The sequence below is a fragment of the Corapipo altera genome, unplaced genomic scaffold, assembly GCF_003945725.1.
Source record: "Corapipo altera isolate COAL_440 unplaced genomic scaffold, ASM394572v1 249, whole genome shotgun sequence".
In the NCBI taxonomy this organism is placed as follows: Eukaryota; Metazoa; Chordata; class Aves; order Passeriformes; family Pipridae; genus Corapipo; species Corapipo altera.
In genome coordinates, this window is record NW_020884982.1 from 558,398 (window position 1) to 585,591 (window position 27,194).

At 43.5% G+C, this 27,194-nt stretch overlaps 1 protein-coding gene across 3 annotated transcripts in view; it reads left to right on the forward strand.

Moving 5' to 3' along the window:
- Positions 1-24,631, forward strand: part of LOC113957985 (elongation of very long chain fatty acids protein 4-like) — a 69,894-nt gene extending 45,263 nt beyond the window's left edge. The window contains exons 1-10 of one of the 3 annotated variants that reach the window (XM_027665938.1): positions 2,038-2,065; positions 4,506-4,617; positions 10,923-13,600; positions 14,247-14,312; positions 15,911-16,098; positions 17,079-17,159; positions 17,911-17,970; positions 19,344-19,458; positions 20,379-20,506; positions 21,847-24,631. In XM_027665938.1, the coding sequence (XP_027521739.1) occupies positions 14,255-14,312; positions 15,911-16,098; positions 17,079-17,159; positions 17,911-17,970; positions 19,344-19,458; positions 20,379-20,506; positions 21,847-22,017 (801 nt within the window). In that variant the 5' untranslated portion in view covers positions 2,038-2,065; positions 4,506-4,617; positions 10,923-13,600; positions 14,247-14,254 and the 3' untranslated portion in view covers positions 22,018-24,631. Of the gene's footprint in view, positions 1-2,037; positions 2,066-4,505; positions 4,618-10,922; positions 13,601-14,246; positions 14,313-15,910; positions 16,099-17,078; positions 17,160-17,910; positions 17,971-19,343; positions 19,459-20,378; positions 20,507-21,846 lie in introns of those variants that run through there. The other 2 variants (XM_027665937.1, XM_027665939.1) reach the window with 2 other exon arrangements.
- The last annotated feature ends 2,563 nt before the right edge of the window (positions 24,632-27,194 follow it).

Genomic DNA, 27,194 nt, shown 5'->3' on the forward strand with positions numbered 1-27,194 from the left:
AGGCGCCTGAAGCTCCTCCTTAGAGGAGCTGTGCAAGAGTTAGTGCAGAGGAGGATGAGTCACCTTCAGGCTTTGGCTTGGGTGGCAAGGGAAGCGCTCCCACCTCCAAAACGCCTCCTCCTTCTGCTTTGTCACTGCCTCTCTGCACTCAGGCTCTGCAGTGACCCTGGATTCTCTGCTCAGAGAGGGACAGTGGCAGTGCCACCCGTGTGGGAAGAGCAGAGCAGGAAAGCACAGCCCCTGCAGTGGGCATCTCACAGTCCCTCCTTTCCCCTGTGCCACCAGTGGCTGTCAGAGGACTGGCCATGGGGCTGTGTGTAACATTGACTCTCTCATGTTTTATGCATAGTTACACCCACTGCCCTGGGGGAGGAAGCGCCAGCAAATCAAAGCTTCTCCATTTCTTTACACTATACTTTACTTGCTTATGATCCATAGAGAGAAATTACCTCACAGAGACCTCAGACCCATGTATTTGCGGCGCTGCCATCGATACACCGGACTGAGGGCAGGAAAAGGGACATTTCTCTTGCCTGATTGGAACTATGATACTTAGGCACAGAGTCTCAGTTAATTGTCTAGGCTCTATCTTTTGTGAGTACAAATCCTAGGCACTGCTAACTGGTGATTCATGGTAGATCTGACAGGCACAGTGACTCACCCCCTAATAATGCTGGTTTGTCTCCACTGGTTGCGGGTTTGCTGAAACACATCGAACTTTCAGGTGGGTAAACTTAGGTGAGATGAATCTTATCCCAGGAAGCAATTTCTGCTGCCATCCCTTACCTTCCTCTGCAAGCACCTCCAGTGCAAGGTGTGTAGTGACTGGTGGAGAAATGTGCTCTTCAGTGTGAAGCAGCAGCTCTGAAATGAATGTTGTGAAAGGTCAGTGGCTCTGCCCAGGTACCCATGGCCACCGTGTAAAAGAGTAACTGTCAGAGCTGGAGTGGCAGCCTGAGGGATGTCAGGAGTAGAAAACCACCAGTCTGAGTGCCCAGTTTGTTTCTACTCATGGAGATTCAGTTACAGACTGAGATCTCAGTGGTTTCTCTGAAATCCACACCAAAGTTTTATTTATACATGAAGAAAATTTGCCAAATGGATGGCCAAATCAACATGATAAAAAAAACACACCAAAACAACCCCCCAACATTATAAACAGCACTATTGTTTTGGAAATACCCATCTCTTATGACTACTTTAGGATAAAAAATTATTTCTCTAATAGCATTAAGTACAGCCTTCATGCATAGACTTTTTTCAGACTACCAACACCAGGGAAGCTGTGAGATGTGCTGTAGCTTCAAATCAAATGCACAAACATGCTAGATGTGAATATTTATTCTTAAATTTCTGTTTATTCCTAACCTGAAACTAGCTGTCTGGGTGTTTGTTCAGCAGATCCCAACCTAAGCACTATTTATACAAGGGATCAGAGTTTTAAAGAGGGCTGAGGAAAGTTGCTCACTTGCTTAGATGGTTTATGATTTGGCTGCTAAGGGTTTTCTCTTATTAAACTGCCGAGCAGTTGCTTATTTGAACTTGTTCTGCCATTGGTAGAAAGTTGTCTTCAGAAGTTGAAATTAAATATGTAGAAACTTCTTTAAAATCATTCTGTAGATTTGTACTCTTGGTACTGTTGTGTATTTTTCCAAGTGTGCAGCACGTTACAGGCCTCTAGTGGTAGAAATGAAAAAATCTACATTAAGATCCATCCTAAATGCAGCAGTTCCTGATGATACTTAATTCCAGACTTAATAAATTGCATAATGCTTCCTGTTTACAGATTTGGCCTGCTAGTTTGGTCACCTGAGGGAAATGGAAATTCTGCAGAGGTCAGAGATACCAGTGTCAATGAGAAAGTAAACTAGGTTAAAAAAAGAGAGAAAAGTACCTGGCGAATAGTCCTACTCTTGCTCAATTAATGTCTCCTTGTAGTAGCCAGAAGAGGTAGAATGGTGTGAGTCTGGCAGGTTACAACCAAGACACACCATATCTGCCTTACCACCACTTTTTCCTACAGATCTGTGTGTGCCCGGACCCTGTCAGTGCATCTCAAAGCCTGGTTGGTACCACCTCCCTGGCAAATTCCCAGGTGTTAGTTGTCCAGCAGCATTCTCCTTTCAGCCCTTGGAAAAGAGCATCCCATCCTGCCAGGCTGATCTCATAGCATTTAACATTTTATTTGCTCAGCACAAATTTATTTATCTTATGCAAAGTACAAGACAGTGACTGTGCAATTCCCGGAGGGTGGTTTGGTTTTGATTTTCTTTTTTTTTAAATTACAATTTTTCACTAATATTAATAATAATGCTTTCAAACAAAGCTTCATTTCTGAGATAAATATGATATGAATTTATACCTCCCAAGGCTGGATTTCTGTAACATGCCCACTGCCTTCTTTCTTCTCAAGTTTGAGTTCAAAAGGAGCTGAGAACAGTAGGTAAAGAACAGAAAGAGAGATGATCTGGAGGATGTGAAGGTAATGATTCCTGTGTTTTGGGTAGTATTAAACAGAAGGTAATCTTGAAACTTACAGAGGATTGGAAGTGTGGGGGAAAATTACATCAACTGGGCAGAATAGAGCTGGGAATACCTGCATATTCTAAACAGTAATGGTTACAAGGTCAGGGGTTGTTATATAGTGTCTCCAAGGAGTACCGTATGTAAAAAAAAAATTAAAATGAAGTGTCAGAAGTGATCAAAAACTATAAAGATAAATTATTCCACTCTTTTTTCCACTTTGATGTTCTTTATTGGACAATGAGTTCGTCACTGGGCACTGCATTGTAGTGGAGAGGTAACCAAATTTGAGAGGATTCAGAAGAGATCAACTGAGAGGCTGGGGAGTAAAGAGCTGTGGAGGAAAGCTTAAGGCTATTCTGGAAGACAGGTGCCTGAGGGGATGTGTAAGCAGAATTTACGTCAAAATCCCTGTGTGACCACAGGCTATGGAAGAAGTGGTGGCAGAAGAGGGTAAAATTCTGTTGAGGGAGGCATTCAAGTCAGAACATCATATTTGGAAGTGAATGCATTGCTATTAGAGGCATCATCTTGGGCTTAAATGCCTTTAGATCTTCTTGGAAAAAAGATCTTGGATCTTCTTGGATCTTCTTAGGTCTATGGAAAGGACCTGGTCTAGTGGAAGGTGTCCCTGCCCACAGTAGGGGGCTTGGAACTGGGTGATCTTTAAGGTCCCTTCCAAACCAAGCCATCCTATGATTCTATGATTTATCTCTGCTTATCAGACAGGAGAGGAAGTATCTGCACTGTTGAAAACTGTCAGGTAGAGTAAAAAAGGAACTTGCTCATCCTTTCATACACTCATGGATTGCTTTCTTTTGGCTTTTCTTGTTACACTTCTCAATATTGCCCAGGGGATGTGTGAGTTGTATCATTTTGGTACAAACAGCACCAACATTTCTCAAACATTCCTTCTCATGATCCATGGTGAAATTCTAGTGATCTCCAGCCACAAGCTTGGAAACCATCACTCTTTGTGGTACCTGTACTCACACACCTGTTTGGAGCTATATTTGAAGACAAATTCAATGTCTTCAGTTGCTGTCCAATGAGGTGAAATCCAGTCCCCTAGTGGAAATCGCATACATTTAATGAAATTCTGTGGGAAAAGGGAAAACTTCTACCATACTATTAAGTAGTACCTGGTTATGACAAAAAAAACCCCTTAATTTATCCCAGTAGTCCAATTGCAGAGCATCCTAAGGGAGCCCTCATAGCTGTCTACAACTTCCTCATGAGGGGAAGAGGAGGAGCAGGCACTGATCTCTTCTCTGTGGTGATCAGTGACAGGACCTGAGGGAATGGCTGGAGCTGTGTCAGGGCAGGGTTAGGTTGGATACTGGGAAAAGGTTCTTCCCTCAGAGGGTAGCTGGGCACTGAACAGGCTCCCCAGGGCAGTGTTCAGGGTCCCAAACCAGACAGAGCTCAAGGAGTGTTTGGACACTCTCAGGCACATGGTGGAGTTCTTGGAGTGTCCTGTGCAGGGCCAGGAGTTGGACTTGATGATCCTCGTGGGTCCCTTCACACTCAGCATACTCTATATTGCTAAGTCATGCCAACTTTTTGAACAGATTGTTTTTGCAGTAGACACAGCTGTTAATGTTCCCAAGTGCAAAAGAAGAGTCTGTGATGCCTGGGATGTGAATAAAGACTCATGGCTACATGGCAAAAAAATGTTCAGTTAATAAAATAACCAGCATCAGTCCCTAGTCCACAACTGAGCTCTGGCATCCATGGCTGACTTGCAGATGCCTCAGAGGGAATGAAGATCTACACAATATCTCTGATAATGCATTAAAGTGATGTATAAGGGACCTGACAGAAGTGATTCTTTGACAATGCTGAGGGGTGGGTTATTCTATAAATTTGGACCACAACTGGTCTATCCCCTCTGTGACAGATCAGTGCTTTTCACGGGGATAGAAGGGATAGAAACCTTCTTGCCACATGCTGCTGAGTGAACTCTCAGGCTGTCTCACCAGCTTCCCAGGATATGACTGCAAGCACTCAGATGTGACATTCGGCCCTTCTCTAATCACCTTTGACTGTGGCAGCTGCGTTTTTGACTGGGATGTTACTCCTGGGGCTGGGCAGGTGAGGCTGTGAAATCCCAAACTGAACACATTTAAAAGCAGGGTGGGAGAGACCTTCTGATGAATTATGTTGAGGGCTATTCTGGCACTGCACAAACCAACCTGATGACTACTTGTGCTGGCACTTACTAGAGTCCTAAATGCATATCTTTGGATATGCTTTTGCAAGGAACAGCAGAAAACCTTTAAATGTGTGCTTCTGCCTTACCTACTTAGTATAGAGATGGAACTACCTACCTGAGGCTCAGCATATTATTCTCATTTGAGTTCACAATCTCTTCAGTCTTAAGGAAACCCATGAGCCAAGTGGACATTTTTTTGCAAAAGAAGGACCTTTTTCTTCTGTCTGCTTTCTTTATGTCATAGGTTTGGGCACTGCTAGCTATACAGTCATATCATGTTTTAATTGTCTAAATCTCCTCATGACAGAAAGTCATTTGAAAGGCTTCCTTGATCTGTTAAAGGACAATTGAAGGCAAATTGAACACCATCTAATTTTTTTTTTACAAAAAAAGAGACACAGTATGTGACCTGCATAGTCAAAAGCAGACTTTCACTCCAATGGCAGTGCCTGCTCTGTATTCGGTTGTATCTCCTGTGGCAGAGATCAACCTTTTCCTCTCCGAGGTGTAGTTTGTTGACTTCCAGCCAGGAGAACACTCTATCATTAGGAGTGTTTTTCCTATACTGGGACGTAGAAGATTGTGTCTTAAAGCCCCATAAGGGCAACAAGGACAAAACCACCAACCCAGGAGCCTGTACAATCCCCAGTGGATCAATTCCAAAATTCATACAGTAATTAAGATAAGAAGGAAGGATGAAGTATATTGCAACTTGGAAGTGCAGTGAGCTACCAAAGCAGTATTGCTAGTCCACATCCTCCCTCAGGCTTTGGCCTAAAGCCTGGAAGTATGACAAGTCCTGTGCCTATAGGGTAGGTTGGGTTGCCCTAGTAGGTAATGCTATTGCAGGAGCACGGAAACCAGGAGGTTTCCCCCTGTTGCAAGATGCAGCAGGAAGACTGGGAATTCCTGTATGTTACTCTGGCTAATTTGCTGTCACCTTTACCAGGGCTGCACTAGCCAGCAGCAGCAGTATTATTAATGATGCCTCCCATGGACATATTGTCCTTATATGAAGTTCTCTAAGCATATGTAAACAGTAATTAAGCCTCTTAACACCTCAGGGAGTTCCAAAGGGTTCACATCAGTTACTTTTATGATGCAGCTCTGCAGCTGTTTGACTGCACATGGTCCTGCTAGTTATTGACTGCAGAGTCTGCTAGAACTGGAGTCACAACCTCATCCTTTTTCTGCAATAAATGGCGGGGGAGTAGCACTTTTTCTCCACTCTCTTTTCATAGAATCACAGGATGTTTTGAGTTGGAAGGGACCTTAAAGATCCTCTTGTTCCAAGTCAGGAACATTTTCCACTAGACCAGGATGCTCAGAGCCCCATCCAACCTGGCCTTGGACACTTGAACACAATCATTGCTTCGAGAGCAACATATAAAATCCAGCCAAAGTTCTCTGCAGTGGGGAAGTCACCACTCTTTCAGTGTGAATGAAGGCACACTGCCTCAGTAAAGATTCCATGTCACTGTGCCTTTTGTTCTGAGGCAAAGTGCAAGTCAAGGCAAAGTCTTCTGTTTCACACAGGCCATGCATAGACAGAGATTCAGGATGGACCATGATAAAACTGAATCTTTTTTGCCATTGTAAATGTAAGGCAATTTCAGGGAGGTTTTTGCTGTTCTCCAAACAGTAATTGCATCAGAAGGACAGAGATCAGAACATTCTGTACTACCTATTGGCTACACAATTCACCATTAGAAATTGGAAAGTTGAACTGCTCATTTTCTGGCTCCTATAAATATCTGCTCTATTTGGCTCCCAGATCACTGGGAGCAGATGTACCAGATCATTAAGGGAGCAAAGAGGATTTTGCATCCTCAATTTTTATTGCTACCATAAATACTTTGGTAGTCACTGCATGGGGAATCAGACTCTGCAGAGCTTGCAATCTGCATGTTAGGCACGATCAAGTGCTTTGCAGACATGGGCAGGATAAAGGCAGGAGTAAGCAAAATGGGAATAAAAAGTAAAGTGGTAAGAGTTGGGGAAACATCACATCCTGGTTTGGCAGCTGCCTGCTGACCACAACATGTCAGGGATTTTCAGGCATAATAAGAATGAAAGATTTGATGATGAGAAGGAGTGAGACAGTAGCCTTACTAATTTCTGTGGGGAGGTTTCTCCAGGTGTAGGGCTGGAGCAGGAGAGGATGGGAGCATGGTACCATCACAGAGAGACATAGCTGAGACTAATTTAGCAGGGACATCTTTGCAGAGGGGAGATGATATGGGTATCTGCCAGGTGAACAAGAAGAGGGAGAGATATCTTAGACTTTCAGAATCACCATGAGGCTCACAGATGTTGGTGTGGTAATGAAGAGCATCTGATTGTAAAACCCAGATACACATCATTTTCTTTTAACAGCAGCATTTCAGTTACAAGAGCATCCTCTTTCCTGTGGTGGGAGCCCCAGTCATTTGCAGGTGGCCTGCACAACATCTGTGTCCCATTTATATCTCTCTTCAGCTTCTGAAGTAAAGTCTGGTTTGATGGGCCTGCTTGATCAGCTGGCTGCACAGAGTGGAGGAACATCAAAAGGTAGGGGAGAGGCAAAGGAAGAGAGAATCCCTTCTCCAGTGGCAGTGGATGTTCAGTGGCAAGTTCTAGTATGTACTTTCCCTTCTGCAGGAACAGCTGGTTGGAATTAATTTCTCAGTCCAGTGCTGTTGGTAGGTTTGTGTGGGAGTGAAATGGAAGAGGAAAATTCTCAAAAGGACTGAAGCATTCAAGTATTACCAAGAGAGAGTTTTATAAAGACTTCCCTTGATTTCAGATGGGAAAACAAGAGGCAGGGATCAGTATTTCAGATCAAACACTGTAGTCCATTATGTGGATGCTTCACTAGTTGTATCAGGAATTAAATGTGTGTTCTGCCCATGGCTCAGGCATATTGGACGTGCTATGAGGTCTGGGTTTGGAGATCTGTGTGCTGCTTATACCAGAGGCCTTGGACAATCTGGTTCATTCTGTGTTCTTTGTAGAGCTCTAGGACTAGAACAATGTTCCTGGAATCCCTTGGATTGGGATTTCTCCCTCCACTTTTGTTGCCCTGATTCACAATTCATCCTAAGTGACTCCTTCTATAGCAAACTGAGAGAGAGGTGCAAGTCCAGGGGACACCTCTTTTCTAAGACTGACATTTTGAGTTATGGCAGATAAGTAGGTTACTAGAGAATCCTGTTTCTCTCTCCAACCATTCCTGGGTCCTGGAGTCACCAGTTCAGAACTGAGCATGTAAAGCTTGGTGAGATAACCCCCAACCTAATGTCTAAATCATCACCTTCTCTTTCTTTTGGCTTCTCATATCTGGCCAAGATTTTAGCATAAAAACCTCTTTGCTGCCACCATGCCTAAAGGCTGCAGGTTTTTTTAATAAGAGGCTGTTATTACCCAACTGGTCAAGACATATTTTTGAGCTCATTTCTGGGAAGTTTTTGAATGATGTTTGGGATCAGTATGAAGTCACTTCTCCTTGCCAGTCACAGTGCAACTTTTAAACAATACTGATTCAAGACATGCTGAATGGAGAGTAGATTTAGAGATGAAAGCCAAAGGTTTCTGAATTCTCTAGGCTTAGGAGATTTTTGGGAATTCATTTTGGGAGACAGGGCTGCTTCAGGCTCCTACACAAAAGCATACAATGAGAGAAGATTCTTACCTCAAAGAACTGCTCAAGTAAGTAGGCAAGACTAAAAAGAGGTGGGTATAGAAGCAGATGACTCAATTCAGATGCCTATACATAGGTAGGTATCTAGGGCCACTGGAGATGCCTTAAGATAGCTCTGAGATCCATGTGGAGCTCACAGATATGGCACAGAACTTGCAGGAATCCTTGGACTACCAGAACAGTGGGAGGTCAGGTGAGATGCCTTATGGGTATCCTGAATGTCCATAGGTTCCTATGTGTGGGCAGCTGGATCAGTCCTTAGAACTCCTCTAAACATTGTGGAAGTTAATTAGATGTAGACAACCAAATTTAGGTGTCTTGTAAGATGTTCACACTTGAAATGACTTGCCCAAGGTCACAAAGATAACAGCCTCAGAGCCAGAATCTGGTTTGCACCCAAGTGGGTGGAATTCTCTGGATTTGGCTCTCCACTAACTGCAGGTCACCTTCACCTCACTCCTGTGAGAGAGGCAAGATTTCCTTCTGCTTTATAAGTCTGGGAAATGAAGCGTGGGGAGGCTGAGTGACGTTTTTGAGACCTCAGAGTAAACTTAGTATGTCATATGCGGAAGAAAAATCTATGCTGGTAAAATTAACATTCTGGTTTTTAGGACCATAATTTACACAAGAACTGCTGTAATCTTCCAGTCCTATGCATAGAGACAGGCTGCTCAGTACCTGTGCCAAATCTTTCTTCCTGTAATCTGTTCTGAACCTTCCAAGGTCTGTGCAATTGGTTGCATGATGCATAAGTGAGGCAATCGAGAAAGAGAATCCCTGTGCCAGAAGGAGCTTCTTCCTTCAACCGCTTCACTGTGCATCTTAAGGACTTCTGTTTGCTTTAAATAGATGTGAATTTGGACTTCTTTGTGCACAAGAGCTTTGTGGACTAGACCTAAAAAAGTTTGGTTAGGTTTTCAGAGGGTTTTAGTGATGGCTGATTGTCACCTGAAATCACTGTATTTCTCCAGAAACACATACAAGCTGGTAATTGCATATTAGCAAAACAAGTGTAGTAATTTAATTATTATTCTGCAAGTAATGCTATTGCTGTTAAAACATCTATTATTGTGTTACCCTCATAAAACCAACTCTCATTTGTTTCTGCTGTTGGCAATTGAAAGTTGATGTGATTGTTAAAATGAAGTAGGGGGAGATCACATGAACCTCCCTCGACATATGTCCTCATGAAAATGTCATTCCAGAGCATTGCTACAAGAGATGAGGTTTTGGACTTCAGATGTGTGCCACAGTACATCTTCTTTGTATGAAGTGGAGGTAGGAATAGCAAAGCCCACAGGCTGGTCACATTGATGAGAGGGATGAAGACCCTCTCCTATGAGGAAAGGCTGAGAGAAGAGAAGGCTCTGGTGTGATCTAATTGTGACCTTCCAGTACATGAAGGGAACCCACAGTAAAGATAGAGGGACTACAAGGGCCTGGAGTGACAGGACATGGGGAATGGCTTCAAACTGACAGAGGGCAGGTTTAGATTGGATATCAGGAGGGAATTCTTCCCTGTGAGGGTGGGGAGGCCCTGGCACAGGTTGCCCAGAGAAGCTGTGGATGCCCCATCCCTGGAAGTGTCCAAGGCCAGGTTGGATGGGGCTCTGAGCAACCTGGGATAGTGGGAGGTGTCCCTGCCCATGGCAGGGGGTTGGAACAAGATGATCTTTAAACTCCCTTCCAATCCAGACTATTCCATGATTTTTTAATCTGCTAAGTCTCTGCTGTGGTGTTGAGAGTATCACCACACTATCAGCAAAAAGTTCTTCTCCTAGAGGATGGTCGGGCACTGAACAGGCTCCCCAGGGCAGTGGTCACAGCACCAAGGCTGACAGAGCTCAAGGAGCTTTTGGACAACACTCTCAAGCACATGGTGGGATCTTTAGGCTATCCTGCACAGGGCCAGGAGTTGGGCTCGATGATCCTTCTGTATCCTTTCCAACTCAGTATATTCTATGACTCTATGATTCTATGACGTAGCCTGGATATCCAGATGAGCTTGGCCCCCTTCTCCTTGTCTTTCTCAAGTATTGAAGCAGGTCTGTTTTGCTAATTTGTGCTTTTAGTACAGTTTTGATTGAAAGAAACAGCAAACAGAGGACCAAATAGCAAAAATTGTATTGTCTAGAAGCCCTCAGAATTGTTTTACTGTTAGTATTTGTTATTGATAATGATTTTGTGGCAAACACCTCTAATATATGCAGGACGTAGGCAGGTTTTAAATTACCTAAAATATGCCAACTTTTAAATCTCTGATGGAGTTTTCTGAGCTATCACATACTGTGCACAACAGAGTTGCTTACTACTGTGGCTGTAATCCATGTTCCTGCAGTTCCCTTTTTTCTTGACTAGTCACTGAACGAAAAACCCAATTCACTCTGGCATTCAGAGCTCCCCTAATACTATTCCAGTGAAGGAGCAATGCTTTTTTTTTTTTCTTTTCTATTGAGTTTTTGCTGAAACTGAAAGCCCTGAGGCTTTTATGTGTGGTCCCTACAGAGCTGACCTCACAGTTGTGCTGTCATTCATCAAAGGACACCCATTCCTAGACTGTAAAAGTACCATGTTCCTGATGTCATCTCTCCATCTGCCAGCCAGGCTAGTGAACATCTGCAACAGCACCACTGGGAATACTTCAGGAACAGGACAGGTTTTAAAATATGAAATATGCTTCATGGTATTTTTTTAAAAAAGAAAATCCAGTTTACATGAACAGTAAAATACTTTGTCCCAAATGAAACTGGTGAAAATTCACTTCAGCTGACTTTTTTTCACCAGGGTAAAAAAGAAGTTTGGTGGAGAAGTTTGTATCTGTAATTCTGAGTCTTATACATCAATATAAATAGCTCAGCAAACATTACTTGAAGTTACCAGATAGATATACTAAAATACAGTCCCATCTACACATAACAGATAGAAAGGACTGGTCTGATTTATTACTTTCCCTGATTTGCACAGATAAATCACTGAATCTTTTTAAGGACTGGGACACCAACACTATAGAAATGAAACCTGTTGGTTCATGAACAATTAAAAAACTTCAACTTTTTAGGAAGCTCAGCAAAAAAAAAAAAATTGTGTAAAATTCACCATCACTGTCTCCCTGAACCTGAATCAACAAAACCCTGGATCAACAATATGATACCAAAGGTCAGACAAATCTTTTCCTTAACTGGATTGCTCTTCTGACCCTGAAAATTCTAAACCTTCACCCTAAATCACTTTTCCCAAAAGTATCTTTTAAAATATTTTCATAGTTTCCACATATCATGGAAATACAGTAACTGTCCAGCACAATCAACAGGTGATGTGTTTCAAGGAAAAACTACCACCACATGATATACCTAATTCTCAAAGCTGCTTTCAAAAGCTAATCTTTGGTGTTTTGCCCTTCAGAAATGCTTGTGATGTATCTGATGACAGGCACATGGCAATGGTACGAGAAATAGGGTTACCCTCGGGTTTTTTGGGGAGTTCTGCTAATAAAATGTGCTCACTGGGAAAACAGAGGATATATCCACACCCTAGGGTCAGGTTCACCCCAGATGACCAAGCGTGGTGACCCCTCACTTGGCTTTGAGCTCTTTCTTGGTGGGTGGGGGTTGGGTTCCAGGGCGCTGGTTCTGCCTTGGCACCTCCACTCCCACCTCCATGGGACTGAGTCACAGACGCTGCACTCGCTGACTGGACCTGCTCCTGACTGTGGCTCTCTGCATTTCCCCTTGATATGGTTGCTGGAGATCACAGGAGGGGATACCTGGTGTTACTGTCAAACCCCTCAAAATATTTTTCTGTATTTCTAAAAACAATAAAGGTTTTCCTGTACCTTTAAAAACAGTAAATGTGACTGCCCCAGGGGCATAGGCAGGATATGAGGGGATGACTCCAGCTGAGTTTTCTCTGCCTCCCCTGAGTGAGTGAGCAAGTGAGTGAGTGAGTGTTCCCACTGTTCTCTGCTCCCTCATTTGGTGGTGTGCACGTATTTTGAGCACACAAAAGGCTTGTTGACAGCCCCTTGTGATGGACTGAAGGAGTGCTCCAAACAGACCAGTTTCCAGGCATGATCCCTCATTTTTACTGCTTGCAAAGCTGTCATGGCCTGAAGAAACCTGCAGAAGAAATGCTGGCCTGGTTCCCACTTGGCCAGGCTCCCAAGCATGACACTAAAGGTCAGTTGTTCCCTCCTGTGGAATTCCATTCCTCTTCTGCATTCTATTCCCTCCTTTTACCGGTCTCCTAATCTGAGAGATCATGTGGGGAGAGGCAAGAGAGGGTGGGGGAGGAGTGTGTGATGTAACCTCTGCTCTGGCAAAGTTACCAGACAGCACCACAGTGCCCGCAGCTCACGGTGGGATTTTGGTGGCTAGCGCTGGGACACTTAAATAAGAGGCAGGAAGATCTATTCCCAGGAGGTATGAAGATCTACCACAGCTGTGTGGGACCCAATAGCTGATGTACTCACCTCACTTGTGGAGAAGAAAGCTGAGCACAGTGTCTGCAGCTCCTTGGTTTGCTGCCTCTACATGCACCCGGAGTGAGGCGAGCAGTGGCTACATCCTGAGGACGCCCCTGAGGAAAGGGATGCTCAGAGCCAGCTGTGCTGCTGGGGTGAGTCTGTCCCTTCTTCCTGGGTTTTCCCGACTGTATGGGAGGGAGGGAAAGGAAGTGGAGTGAGCTGGAATGTGTATGGATTGTTTGAGGGCATTTAACCGTATGAAATCCCTGCTGGATTGACTCTGTGCCAGCTGATAATCACCGAGTAATCTCAGTGCTGGCAGATTCTGCTCGGATTACAAGGGCATGTGTCTGTGTGTCAGGAGGTGTATGAGACCTGCTGGGCATCTCGGGGTGTGTGTCAGGGAAACCAAAAAGGGGTTTGACTGCAACGATTGGCTGCAGGAGAGAAATTTGGGCAAGTCTGTCACCTGTGTGTGCAGGGGCACATTACAGCCAAGGGAGGAAGTCAAGGGAGAAAATGTGCTTTTCTCAATACCAGCAAGAGATGAGACTGGGAGGAAGCTGGTCCTGTGTATTTGCTAATGAAGAGAACTGGATCAGATAACACGATCTGTTAAAAGTAACTGCAGTAAAGTGTTTTCTAGGTGAACTTCCAAGTGCCATTGAAAATGTCTCCCTGCTAAAGGAAAGAAGGGAAGAGGAGGAGCATCATTATATATGTGAGTATTCTACTTTAATATAATATATTGTAGAATATATACAAGATAAAACAAAGTTAGTGTACAAACTGGACCTCAGAAAGCCAAAGAACAAACATGGCTCTTTTAACACCTCTGGAGTTGCAGCAGTACTGAGTTAATCCCTAACTGCCTTCTAGCATTGGGAATATCCAAAAATGCCCGCAGAAAGAAGGATGCAGTGATGCCACCTGGTGTATGTCCTCATGTGAAAGTTGTGACCATAATGCTTTACACAAAATATTGTGTGACTGATTTCCCAGTGTGGTTCATGAAGCTCCTGGCTCTGGTAGTTCACATGCAGCTACTCAGAGTACTTTCTAGAGGTGAAACCTCAACAAAATATCAAAATCTAGAAGTTAAATAATAAACTACTATTAATTTGATGAAATAAATAAAATCTGGAAGTTAAATAGCTAATCACTGCAGGGGGTTCTCTTCCTTCCTTTTTTAAGTGTGACTTTAATCCTAGTCTAAAATTTAAGTTCCTAGAAAGCAAGCTATTTTCTTTCCATTAGCTGTGGTCCTGAGCTTTTGTCTAAGAAGCCTCCTTATTTAAGACTCAGTCAAGGCTAGGATAAATAGGGTTAATATGATCCTGAGGATGCTAATTCTAATTTCTTTCCAGAACTTGTGATGGCTTCAACCTGGCAGAAAACTCAGGAATTCTACAACTGGGTTCTTGAAAGTGGAGGTAGGTAGAAATGCTGTTTTAAACAGGAATTTTTGCATAAGTAGCATGATCAAGGACAAACCTAGAGGGAACATGATCCTCAGAGGAGCCCACATTTTTTTCATCTGGCAGATTTCTCCATAGTGACAAACTTCTCTTAGGTCTTTAAATATATCTTAGGGACACTCCAGCTGGATCAAAGAATGGGGGATTTCCCCTGTCTCGGCAGCTTTATGTTCAATGTACAATGGTCTCTGACAGGACGAGGAGCAATATATGCTCAGGATCGCCTGTTAAGTCTGGAATACTAAAGGAAGTGCATATTCATGTGCCGTGGAAAAGCTTATTAGACCAAAGAGTTAATATTTTGAGGTTTAAACTCTTTGTGATGCCAGTAAAACCCATTATCAAATGACATATTGACAGAAACCATTCTCAGTGGCTTGACATTTGACATTTTGCAGTGAGGAGACTTCAAATCTTCAATAGCTAGAGGTTCTGCCAATCCAGTTTGGTCCGAAAGGGTTCTGTTGGGTCCCTGGATGTAAGGAAAAGCCACAAAATGCCATTAAGGTAGAATGGCAGGTCTGCATCTTGGCTTTGGCAGGAGAAGGATGTGGGGCATGATGCTCAGACTGTAAATGTTTCAGGATTTGAATTTAAGGAGAGAGTGTAAATTAGGATTCAGGACTTCTGACAAACTGTTAAATAGAGAAATGGAATGACAAACAGCTCCTGACACAGCCCTTTACAGCCATAGCAAAGAACTGAAAGGTTTAGAATGGATGGGGACTAAGAGAGTCATGTGGACAGATGTAGAATTTAAAAGAAAAAATCACCAGTGAGCCAATGACTAAAATTCAATAGAGGATTTCCACAAGCAACCCAGGGCTAAAACAGTGTGAGGGGTCTGGAGCTTGGGAGTGGCAGGTCAGGATGCAAAGGGAGATGCTAAGGAAGTTTAACAGAGCAGTGGCCACAATGGAAACAGGAGAGGAAAGCTTGAATGGGACCTGGGATGCTTTTGCAAATAGAATGTATCTTGCACTTCTGTGGGTGATGAGGCAGGATTAGGAGGAAGTGGCGTGACAGAAAGTCCATTGAGATTCCCTTTCTTGTAGGACTGAAGGGCTGTTTTAGCAGAGATAAGAGTTTGAATGTCATTTCCTAGTGAATACAGGTATAAAAATGAAGGTGTGGAGAATTTCGGATGTCTTCAGAATTGTGTGGCAGAAAGGAAATAACGGGAAAAGCAGGAAAGATTTACACTCCTGAAAAGCCACTGTTGGTTTGGTTGGTTCTGTATATCCCTGCACAGTGCCCTGGACTTCTTCTTTTGCCCAGGTGTGGGGTGGTCCTGCAGCCTGTGGGAAGGGGCTCTAGCTCATCACAGGAAAGGTCTGTCTTCCAGTACTGCAGTCCCAGCCCCAGTGTTGTGCTAAAGCCTTTTGGCAGAGTCTGGCACGTGGAACTCCAGGGCAGGAGAAGGACTGTGGTAGAGCTTGGTAAAGATACCAACTTTCTGTTTACCAGGGAGCGTGCTGAAGGGAGGTAAATGAAGATATCTGCCCTGCAGTGTGTGGGGTGTGCCAGCTTTGGCTGTGTGTTTTGCTTTTCAGATCCAAGGACAGACCCATGGCCACTGGTCTACTCTCCACTTCCAGTCACACTTATCTTTGCCTCCTACCTCCTTGTCGTGGTACTGGGGCCCTTCTTCATGCGGCAGCAGAGACCCCTGGAGCTCAGGGGCCTGCTGGTGGCCTACAATCTAGCCATGATGGCATTGTCATGCTACATGTTTTACGAGGTGAGGAGACAGGATTGGCTCCTGGGCAAGCACCTGGGAAGGGTTTGAAAGCCAGAACCATTTGAAACAGCATTTGCTGATGGACTTTAATGAAGGGAGTGGGAGCTGGCTTGGACGTGTCCCTGTTTTGCCACAAGAGGAGCAGTGTTGCCCTGCTGTACCACATTCCCTCCTGTTTCTCAGTCTTCCTGTCATTCATAAAATTAACACTGAAACGTTCCTGAATGAATGAGCTGAAGGCTGAGATCTCCCTATTAAACACAGAATGTACGGAGGACGTGGAACCTCATTTTGTTTCGTGACTGATTGGTGAGGGGACCTGTCTCTGAGAGTGAGGAACACTGTTCTAGTGGGGCCTGTCCCTGCACACGACAGGGGGTTTGGGGCTAGATGATCTCTAAGGTCCCTTTCAACCCCTTAACATTCTATGATTCTATGATTTTCCAGACTTGGGCAGTCCTCTTCAGGAGTCAAGCCAAGCACACTGCGGCTTCCTGCTGCCGGGAGTGTTGAGGACATTGTTTCCTGCTTCTTCTTTCCCTTTTTTATTTAGGCCACCAAAAACTCTTCAAGGGAATACAGCCAAATAGGTTCCAAAAACATTTCGATGTTGACAAATATGCCCTTTTAGTTTGTATCACAATTGTTACATTAACACAAACTGCCTTTTTTTTTTTTTTTCTTTGAGCAAACACTACTTCATCTGAGGACTAGAATTCACTATTCCTGATGAAGTAAGTTTGAGCACTCCAGCGATTACATAAGGAGCTACAAATATGCCCGGGCCAAATTTTCTTTTTGACATTCCAACAAGGATGTGAAGTACTTTGTTTTAGGTTTTTACTATTTGCTCAGCTGTATAAATTACATGGATTTTCTGTCAGCGAGAATTAGATTACCTTATCATTAATATGCATATCTTTTTGGAACAGATGACTTTGAACAGAAAATTGATTTCTATTGCTTTTCCTTTGTTTCAGTTTTTGGTAACTTCAGTCTTGGGCAACTACAGCTACCTGTGCCAGCCAGTGGATTACAGCCGGAGTGAACTAGGAATGCGGGTACAGTTCTATAGAAAGCTTGTCTTAGCCCTGCCCTCCCATGGGTGTGAAGATTATTTTGCTCATAAAGAGCAATTTGCATGCCTAAGAAGGCTTTTACTCCAATTTATTGCTTGTAAATCTATTTCACTAAATTATCTACTTAAACTGTTGCATTTCACTTTAGTTCTCTAAAATCAATCATCATCAGTCAACATAGCCATCTAAGTTTGCTCTTCAATCACTGCAGAGAGGTTGATCTTGCATTCTGAAGATAGATGTTTATTATAGATATTTCAAATTAACTCTGAAATATATGTAACTCTTTGCATTGATTGTAAGGATTCTGGGTGATCACTTTCAACAAGAAAACCAATTTTTATATCCTTAACTTTGCGTGACATTAGTCTTACTCAACATTTCTTTTAGCACAGGGATTTGGCTAAAATTATTCCTTGTCCGGTCATCACAGGGGGGTTGGGTCACACCAGCTTCAGCTTTCCAATATGTTGCATGAGTTTTTTTTTTGGTTAGAATTTGGAGGTATCATGCTACGCTTCCAGATGTAACCAGGCTTTGAACAGGTGCAAGCATGGATATTATCTTTTCAGCTTTCCAAATATTTGCTATCAGGCAAAAACAAATGAAAACAAAAGCTCAGAAGAACTCCTTAATTTTTCCTGTTCCCAAGTGGGCAGGGTTCACATAGCGCATGGTTGAAAATATGTTGGTTTTGGATAAAGGTCTAACCGCTGTGCCTTGTGCTGCCCAGCAGATGGCAAAAGTGTGTTGGTGGTTCTTCTTCTCCAAAGTCATCGAGCTACTGGATACGGTAAGGAGGGCTGAGCTCCATAGTGGGATTGGTGCTGGAAATAAATCACTTCCTTGTCAGAAAGGGGCAGGGTGCCAAAAGTTAATGTCCTCGGCTGATCCTGTATTGATTCGCTCGGTGCTTTTCAGTAAGAGCTGATTTCCTGTGTTGTGCTCTGCCTGTTTGTGGGAATGGAGGCTGATGCTGTTAAAGAAGAGGGCTCAGCTTCTGCAGGCTGCTTTTTGACAGTGTTTGGCCTGTGAGAGCCCAGCAGCACCGCTGGATACTGTGCTGCAAGGCTTCCTCAAAAGCTTCTTTCCAGGAAGGAATTGCTGCTGCCTGATTTGTCTGTCTCCATCCCAGTGGCTGCACATCCTCCCTCACCAGCACTCTTCCTGTGGGTGGGCACAATGCTAAGGGAGAGGCTTTCACCTTGGCTATTGCAAGGGGGTCCCTCAAAATCTTAGCTGCTGTGCCACTGCCTGTCTGGCAACAGTGGTTTAATACTGGTTAGTTGGGCAGTAAAGAAACTGCAAGTGGACGATGTGTTCTGGTGTCTTTGCTGCCACAGATTGTCCCAAAGCTGTGCACTAAAGGTTTGTGCCCCATGTGACATTGAAAGCTCACCTGAAAGAAGTACCACTTCATTAAGGAAGTAACTGAATGACTGAACTAACAAGGAAATCCCACCTCCCTGCTTGCTCAGCAGAAGAAAGCTGTGTTCTGGCCTAAATCTTCACAGTCTAGTGTTCTTTGGGGACAACACACTGTCTGAAATGTGAATCAGCATCCAGAGCCGTGCTAGGCCCATTGCCAGTGGTTTGGCCATTCTTCTCTCTGTTTCCATCAGCAACAAAAGCAGCTTTTTGACAATCCTAAGTCCCTGAAAAGCAGGTTCATTTTTTTTGTTATGTGTGTGAGCATGTGCATGCTGAAATACGGTGACCTGACAGATATTCATCTGGCAAAACCATTCTCTTTACTCATTCAAATTCCAGAAAGGTTTGGGCATTCAACACAGCGCTTTTTCTTTGGATTGTTGTCTGGTACCAGCAAACATCTAACCTATGTCCTGAAACCAACCAGACCCAACCAGCTGCAAATTGTGTGGAAGCTCAGTCAGAGTCTCAAATGTGTCCTCTTCAGACCTTGGGACCTGAATCCAAAGATAAAAACTGTGGCTCTGTGGGAGAAATTCTGCTTTCCAGTTTCCCCCCATTCTAGATAATATAAAATCTATTGCATGTGTTGTTTTTCACCAGTTTTTATCAAGAGCAGAGCAAATGGGTTTGGGAGACTGAGAATCATCATTAGCTATTTTTATAACTTTTTATTGTGAAATATTTAGTCTAAACACATTGACTTAAGGTTTTCCTTTGTCTGGCTTCTTCCAGGTTTTCTTTATTCTGCGCAAGAAACAAGAGCAGGTGACTTTCCTTCACGTGTACCATCATGGCACTATGCTGTTCAACTGGTGGTCAGGGGTCAAATATGTGCCTGGAGGACAAGGTATGTGAGAAAACCTAGTGTTTCAGGGGCTTTTTGTGCTGTGGAGGTAGCATTAACTGTGCAGATGGGCTGACTGGCAGGTAGGAAGCTCACCTAGTTCCAAAGGTGTGAAAAACATGTGCACTTGAGATGAAACCATCTGCTCTGCTCTTTGGGCTATTTAGACTGCTACATTCACTGCGTCATCCAGAATGAGAATGTGCCAACAGAATGTGTCCAAACAGAAGGAATAACATCCTACGCAAGGTCTATGTATGTCTCATCCCTGATCAGCACTCCCTTGCTTCCCACTCGGAGGGCCTGGTGCAGCAGCCCAGGTTCTGGCTCTCCATTTCGTTTACTGCTCTTTCTGATCCGGACCCAGAGTGCTTCTCCTGTTTGCTCCTCTGGAAGAGAAGCATCTGAGTACTAACTAGGCCCTATACAAGATGCTGGGGTGCTCCTTTTTGGGAAGCCATTTTGGCTACATAGTGTTGACACTGGAATGTCATGAAATGCTTAGGTCAGAAGATAAAAAATTCTCTCCTCTGCCTTTGAAGCTCTTCTCTGTCTCCGAAGTCTAGAATATGGGCTGGATATATTGAGATGCCCCAACCCTGGCACTGTTCAAGGCCAAGTTGGACAGGGCTTTGAACAACCTGGTCTAGTGGAAAGTGTCCCTGCCCATGGCAAGGGGATGGAACAAGATGGTCTTTCGGGTCCCTTCCAATCCAAACCATTCCATGATTCTGTGATTCTGTATGCTGAAAGGAGAAGGAAGAAGAGGACATGCCTCCAAGATGGAGCCTAGACTGAAGGTTCATGTGTAGGGGGTGATGTGATGTTTTTTGAAAGCATCATCATAGTGGCTGTGAGCTCTTCACAGGGTTGGTCTTGCATGGGTTGTGTGTCTTGTTCATCCTCACTTCTTCACTCCTCAGCCTTCTTTATTGGGATGCTGAACTCCTTTGTCCACATCTTCATGTATGGCTATTATGCCCTGGCCAGCCTGGGACCACGGATGCACCGTTACCTGTGGTGGAAGCGCTACCTGACCAACATGCAGCTGGTAATTAGTTCCATGTGTTCATCTCTGCCCTTCTCTGTGGTGGGTGCGATGGCCACTGCTGTCTGGCACCTACCTGGCTCAAGTCTTTGTTTGCTTCCCACAGAAATCACCATGTCCTTAGGTGTCCTCATGTACCACTGTGACAGGTGAACCCGCTCTGAATTTCAGAAAACTCACAAGGGCCCTTCAGCGACCAAATAATGAGCCCCAGCTTTGTAATGGGAAGGAGAGGAAAAAAGTTAACCCTGTGGTTTTATGGTTAGATTTCTCCCTTTTATGTTTCCTCTCTGGAGCCCTGGAAACTCAGCTTGATTTTGGGAGGTGTGGGGCAGTAACTCAGGGAAGCTTTGGATTCTCAGTAGGGCAGGAGTTTGGGCAGCCTTCATTCGGTTCCTTCAAAAAGGAAGGGTGTGTCTAACTGTCAGCAAACAGGTGAGTTAAAGAGAAATATGTGTTTGACTCTTTCTGCAGAGTATCCCTTCAGATTTTCTTTCCCTCATCTGTGAAGAGGTGACAAATCCTGAAAACCCTGTGTTTTTTCAAAGATACACCATAAATGCAATGTCCAGACAAGGGCAGTGATTGTAGGAGAGTTATTTCCACACAAAGAGAAGTTATGGAAACAAAAAGTATGCCATTACCAGAGAAGAGGAAGAGGGTATATATATAAAATAGTGGTGCAGTGAAGGCTGGTCCAGAGTTCTTACTTATCCTGAATGGCAAAGTAGAACAAAAAAGCATTGAATAAAATGAAAAAGTATTTTTTACACGAATTATAGCGCAGGAAATAAATTTTTATTTAACATCCTTTTGGTAGGTAGAACTCATTGCTTCAGAGTATTGAGACAGGTCACTTAGTAACATACCAAAAAAAAAAAGAGGATTAATGTTTAAATTAATAAAGATAGTATCTGTAATTCCTCTCTGTAAGCTAAAATGCAAATCAAAATCTTCCTGAGTATAATAATCTGATTACCAATGGGGAGGAAACCTCTAGTTTCCATATTCCAAGTTCTCAGCTACTGGCCCATGGCAGAGGAGTGGCACAAGGGCAGTGATCTGCTCCTTGCAGAAGAGGTTGGACTCCAAACTTGACCCCTGAAGCAGTAGACGAGCCTCAGTGTTTGATGGACAGTTGACACCCTTCCATGTTGGGAAAACACCACTGAGCTTGAAAGGCAAGTTTTCCAGGGATGTCAGGAGAGGCAAGCAGGTGGTGCTCTGGGTTGAGGGTACTGCTAGGATGTTGTGGAAGTTGTTGTGGTGGCCCTAATGGTCAGTTGAGCTATATCTCAGGTAGGTTCCCTAATCCAGCTTCTTCTTTTTCCCCCCTCTTCCAGTGCCAGTTTGTGGCCATTGCTGCTCATTCTTCCTACAACCTCTTCACAGAATGCCCGTTCCCAGATGGCTTCAACACTGCAGTCTTCCTCTACATCCTCAGCCTCATGGCTCTCTTCCTACACTTCTACTACCGGACCTACATTAGGGGGAAGCAGGAGAAGCTCACTTAAAGAAAATCAAATAGGACACTGAGCAGAGGCTGAGGAACTTGCACATTCTCTGCTGCTTGTAATGGGGTTGCAGGAAGAAAAATGTGTTTTGGGGAGTGTGTGTGAGGCTCATGTCCTGCCTTCAAATACCTCAAGTTAGGGACAGGAAAGGAAGGACAAAGCCAGGGATTAAGGTATGAGGAGCTTGTTTAATAAGGCTGAGGCAAAGCTAAGCCAAGTAGTCCCCAGCATAGCAGGCTTTGTGAAATTAGCACAGGAAGCTCTTTTTCCCTCCCATCAGTTTCCAAGGTCTGGCATCCAACCACAACTCCCTTGTCTCATTTCTTAGGCTGTAGAGCGTTTCTTTGCATTAATAAAATTATCTCAGCTTGCTGCTCTAGATCAGGTAGGGCCACGTGCCTCCAGCCTTGTCCAAGCAATGTCCAAGTAGCCAGGAACTCACTGGGACTGAAGGATGCACTCACCTGTACACTGCATCCCAAAGCTCCTGCTAGAAATGTGGTGAAATACAGCTATATGAATGACTCTAATGGTTTAACTTTATATAAGCATGAGCATGAAGGAAGTTGGACATTATGTTGTCTGGCTGGACAAGTCCCTTCACTGTCCTGAAGTGACAGAAGGCATTTTTAGCACTTTCATCCTAAGGAAGTGCAGTAAGAACCACCATGTACCATTTTCTGGAATGCTTATTTGCCTTTGGTTGCTCTCATAACAACAGAGAACTTTTAACGCACGAAGACTACTTGGTATTGCTCCTTATAGGTGCCATAATTTTACTAGAATGAATAGACTGAGGTTCCCTATTCATAACATTTTTCCTCCAATTTTTTATTATTTTTAATATTATTATTTTAAAATTTTGCTTCTCATCAAACATGAAGAGTTTAACAACACCATTAGCAACCACCTCCACTACCTAATATTTGTATAAATACCAAATGTATAAAGTCGATCCATTGCCTAGTGCAAGGCTGCATAGCTCCACTGACCTTAACACATTATTTATTGGCTCCTGTTTTACTCCTAAATCCATTACAGCTAGAATTTTGTACTTATATTCATCTTCAGACAGTTAAATACTGTTAAAGTTTTGATGTGGCAGTGCTTTGAAGAGCCTAAATTCAGATTTTAAACTACGAAGTGGCATTTATTTATTACACTCTGCTTTGTTGACTAAAACTAGTATTATGGAGTAGTGATATTTTCACAGTTGAAACACAAAGGTCTTGAAGGAGAGGATTAGAATTGGTAACATGGTGCATTGCCATTGCCAAGCCAAATCCACCTTGAATGTAAAAAAAGTCTGACTTCACTGGGAATGTCCAGAGGACTAGAGCTAGTCTGAACCACAATGACACATCTTAAACATCACTCCTTTAATTTGAGTAGTCTTTCTTCTGATTGTTACTGGTGAGTATGGAAAGCAGAGCAGGGCTTATTTTTACAACTGTGCAAGTTGGTTTTCTCCCTGTCAGATATTTTTCCATGCTAATTACTAAATAAATGGTCCTGCTTTTGCATACTGGAATTCTACTTTTGTTAGAATTTTAAGTAGCAAACCTCTGGGTGGGTCCCTCATTCTTCCCTTTCACTTAAGTTGGAAAGGCAGGAAAAAAAGACCTGCAGTGGATCTCACGTACTGTACTCATTTTGAGGATTTCCCCTGGGGCCTCTCCAGCACTGAAGACTCAGGGCAAGCAAAGCTCTTTCATTACTCCTGTCCACTTAAATACTCACAACCCTCTCTTGCTTAAACCATCAGTACATTGAGCCCTCTCATTTCATGGTAGAGCATAATTTCCTGCAGCTGAGTGAATTATCTGTGCTTACAAAGCAATCTAATGCTCTTTCTCATGTACATGAGGGGATCATGAGTAGGTCCCAACTTCAGTTTCCCCTCACATAAACTTTTTCAGATTGCAGTTACTAATTTCAAAGGCTTGACTAGTAATTTTATACCAGAGTAAGCATCACATATTTTGATTTTCCTTGATTCATTCATAATTCACAACTGCTTAAAGATTAGAAATGAGCAGGAAATTTGAATGAGATTACTCCATGCTTTTGCAAATCCACTGCTTCTAAAAATATATAAATTTGTAAACATGCCATCTAGTTTGTTTTTTTTTAAAGCAGCCTGTGCAGCTGAATTTGTATCTGTGTATGACAGAGCTTCATGCCATGGATTCTGGAGTGTGACTGGCCACATAGCTGGTAACAAAATACAAAAGTGTGAATTTGTCGCCTGACAACTTGAAATAAATGACTGGTCACCTAAATCAGACACCACTGACAATATTTGTCCTAGACATGCAACCTTTCATCTACCTGTTCCTGTCCCTCTTCCTCACAGCCTGAATGAGGGGCCTGATCTTGCATTTTTGAATTGGTAAGAGTTTTTTGTCAGTGTCACTTCAATGGCATAGGATGAAAATGAAGTATTTTCAGTTGACTGATAAGGAGGGATTAAGTCTGCCCAGAAACACCACAGAGGAATAGGCATTGGTGTGGAGTACAATCCTTACACAAGCATTGATGCAAGCAAAATTCACTTGTGAGAGGATTTGCACTAGCAGGGAAGATAAAATTGGATTGGTGTATCTGAGTGGCCCTGCAGGTCTTGATACTTTATTCCTTCAGAGTTCACTTACTTGTCTTCATTCTGTTTTAAATTGTGTTGTCACAGTTGGAACTGTCCACCTGGGCCATTCTGTTGTAACAAGAGTAAAAACTTGAGAGTACAGGTATGTGCTCCTGAATTTAGCAGAAAATGAAGGCACAGAATGGGATTTCCCCTCTAAGATCAAGTCCCTGGAGTTTAAGATTACACCACAGCAAAGCACTGGAAGTCAAAAGGGCTGGGAATTATAAATTGCAAGTTTGGGTAGCTCACACTGTCTGGCAGAGTCCAAAGCTTTGAGGATGAATTGAAAATATCCTGTCGCAGCTGGATTTGTACAAACCTCTGGGCCAAATGCTGATTCCACTGCAGAATTCTCTGGAAACAAGCTGGCACAGCTGTGTGGAAAACAACATGCTCAGCTCCACGGCCTGGTTTGCAGTGAGCAGGCTGGGGTGTTACTCAAGCTTAACATGACATTTAAGGGGAGAGTTGTGTGTAAGTCTCCCCTTTATAAAATGTGGGTCATTATAGTTCTTAGAGTAGTTTACATGAACAAGATGTAAAGCATAATGGAAATAGTCTGTTTAAATGAATAAGCTTGATATCTGCTAGTGCTCAGCATCTTTCCTGCTGTTCCAGTCAATGTAAATTATGGATGTTGTGATCAAATTACTTTTGAATTAACCAGACCATTTACTCAATGCTTACTTTCTGTCTGAAGATAAATGAGAGGGATTCTCATTTTAATCAAAACAAAATACAGAAAAGAAAATCAATTATTATTTAATGTTTTTTCCATCCCCGTGTGATGGAAAGTTTCCAGAGGAACCTGGGCTTAAAATTGCAAAGCACAGGCAGGAACATGGTTGGGTTTTAACTATTGGATTTTTATATATTATCAGAAAATATAGTGGTATGTGTTTTTTTTAAAAAGGCGAAAGAATTACTCTAAACAATTAATCAAACAAAAGCAGAATACAGCAGATTGCTTCGTACAAAAAATAAAAATCTGTGGGTATAGATGTAAAACACCTACTAGCCAACAAGCCTATATATAGAACAGTGTGAATTTGCTGAATTCATTAATGAATAACTTCATGGATTAGGGCTTGATAGATGGAGTGCTCACATCCAGATGTTTACTGTGATTTTTTCAATGGCCTTGTACTTAATCCTCCTGAACAGGAAATATGAGTCTTTTCCCTGGGGTCTCTCCTGGGGACTGTGGCAGTCTCTCTCTCTGGCCTGAATCATCTCAACACAGGATCAGGCTGCAAGGAATTAACCAAGTGGCGGGGGCACGGATTTGCCTTTAACCCCTTCGGTGTCTTCTCGGCTTCACATGATTTCCTCACCATCTGCCACAATGGCACTGTTATTTAGTCTACACATGGAGAAGAAAAAAAAAGGAGTCACCCCATGAGGCACATTAGTGGGGTCCCTGTCTCCTGTGGGGAGACACACAGAGCCCCACTGCCACAGAGAAGCAAGGGGGCTGTGGGGAGATTAAGCCTTGAGGCTGGTGTGCATCTCTCCACATCTCAGCATTTTGTATTTATTTTTGTGGTGCTGCTACTCATTGTCAGTCATAGGGATGGCCCAAGAGGGAGTACCTGTGAAAAGACTGGTTGACCCTAAGGTGTCCTTAGTCAGGTGCACCAGAGGGTGTGTAGCGTGCGTGTAGGTGTGTTTGGGTGTGGGTAGGTAGAATCACAGGATCACAGAATGGCCTGGATTGGAAGGGGACCTTAAAGACCATCTTGTTCCAACTCCCTGCCACGGGCAGGGACACCTTCCACTATCCCAGGTTGCTCAGAGTCCCATCCAACCTGGCCTTGGACACTTCCAGGGATGGGGCAGCCCCAGCTTCTCTGGGCAACCTGTGCCATAGGTGCATATTTTTCACGTCCCTGACATGATGGCTCTGCTGGGCGTAAGGATGTAATCCTTGTTTTCTCCCTATGGAAGTGTTGGTAAGATAGTGTTGTGGGTACAGCCTGCCTTTAGGTGACAGAGAATCTCTGGCTTGGGCAGCATTTCTTCTGCAAAACTTGTATGAACCTTTCCTAAGTGTTAGTTGGTAAAGTAGGGAATCTTAAAAGAATTGGATTTAGGCCGCCCCTTGATGCTGCCTAGCCAGGTGAGTCCCACTTTTCCAGCCTCAGGAGAAAACCTGCAAATGAGGCTGTGGGATAAGTCACTAATGCCATTGTGTGGAAAAGATGGGGGGAAAGCAACATCCCAGTCATGAGACAGGACAATAGGTGTTATAACTGGATTAGGAGATCTGAGTGGCAGTGGGAGGTGGAGAAAGTGCTAAATTTTGGTGTGGGTGTGCTGGAGGGTTAGGGACTGATTTCATGTGTGCAGGTGCTCAGGATAGAAGTACTTTTGGCTAAATAACAAGTATGGGGACAAATAAAGTCTTTATCGGGGAGTGCCTAATTAAAACATTAACAGCACATCTCAGCACTTGATATGTTTCCCTATTCTGCATGTCATCTTTTCTCTCCAGTACCTTGGCTTTCTGCTGGTAGGACTGCTCTTCAAG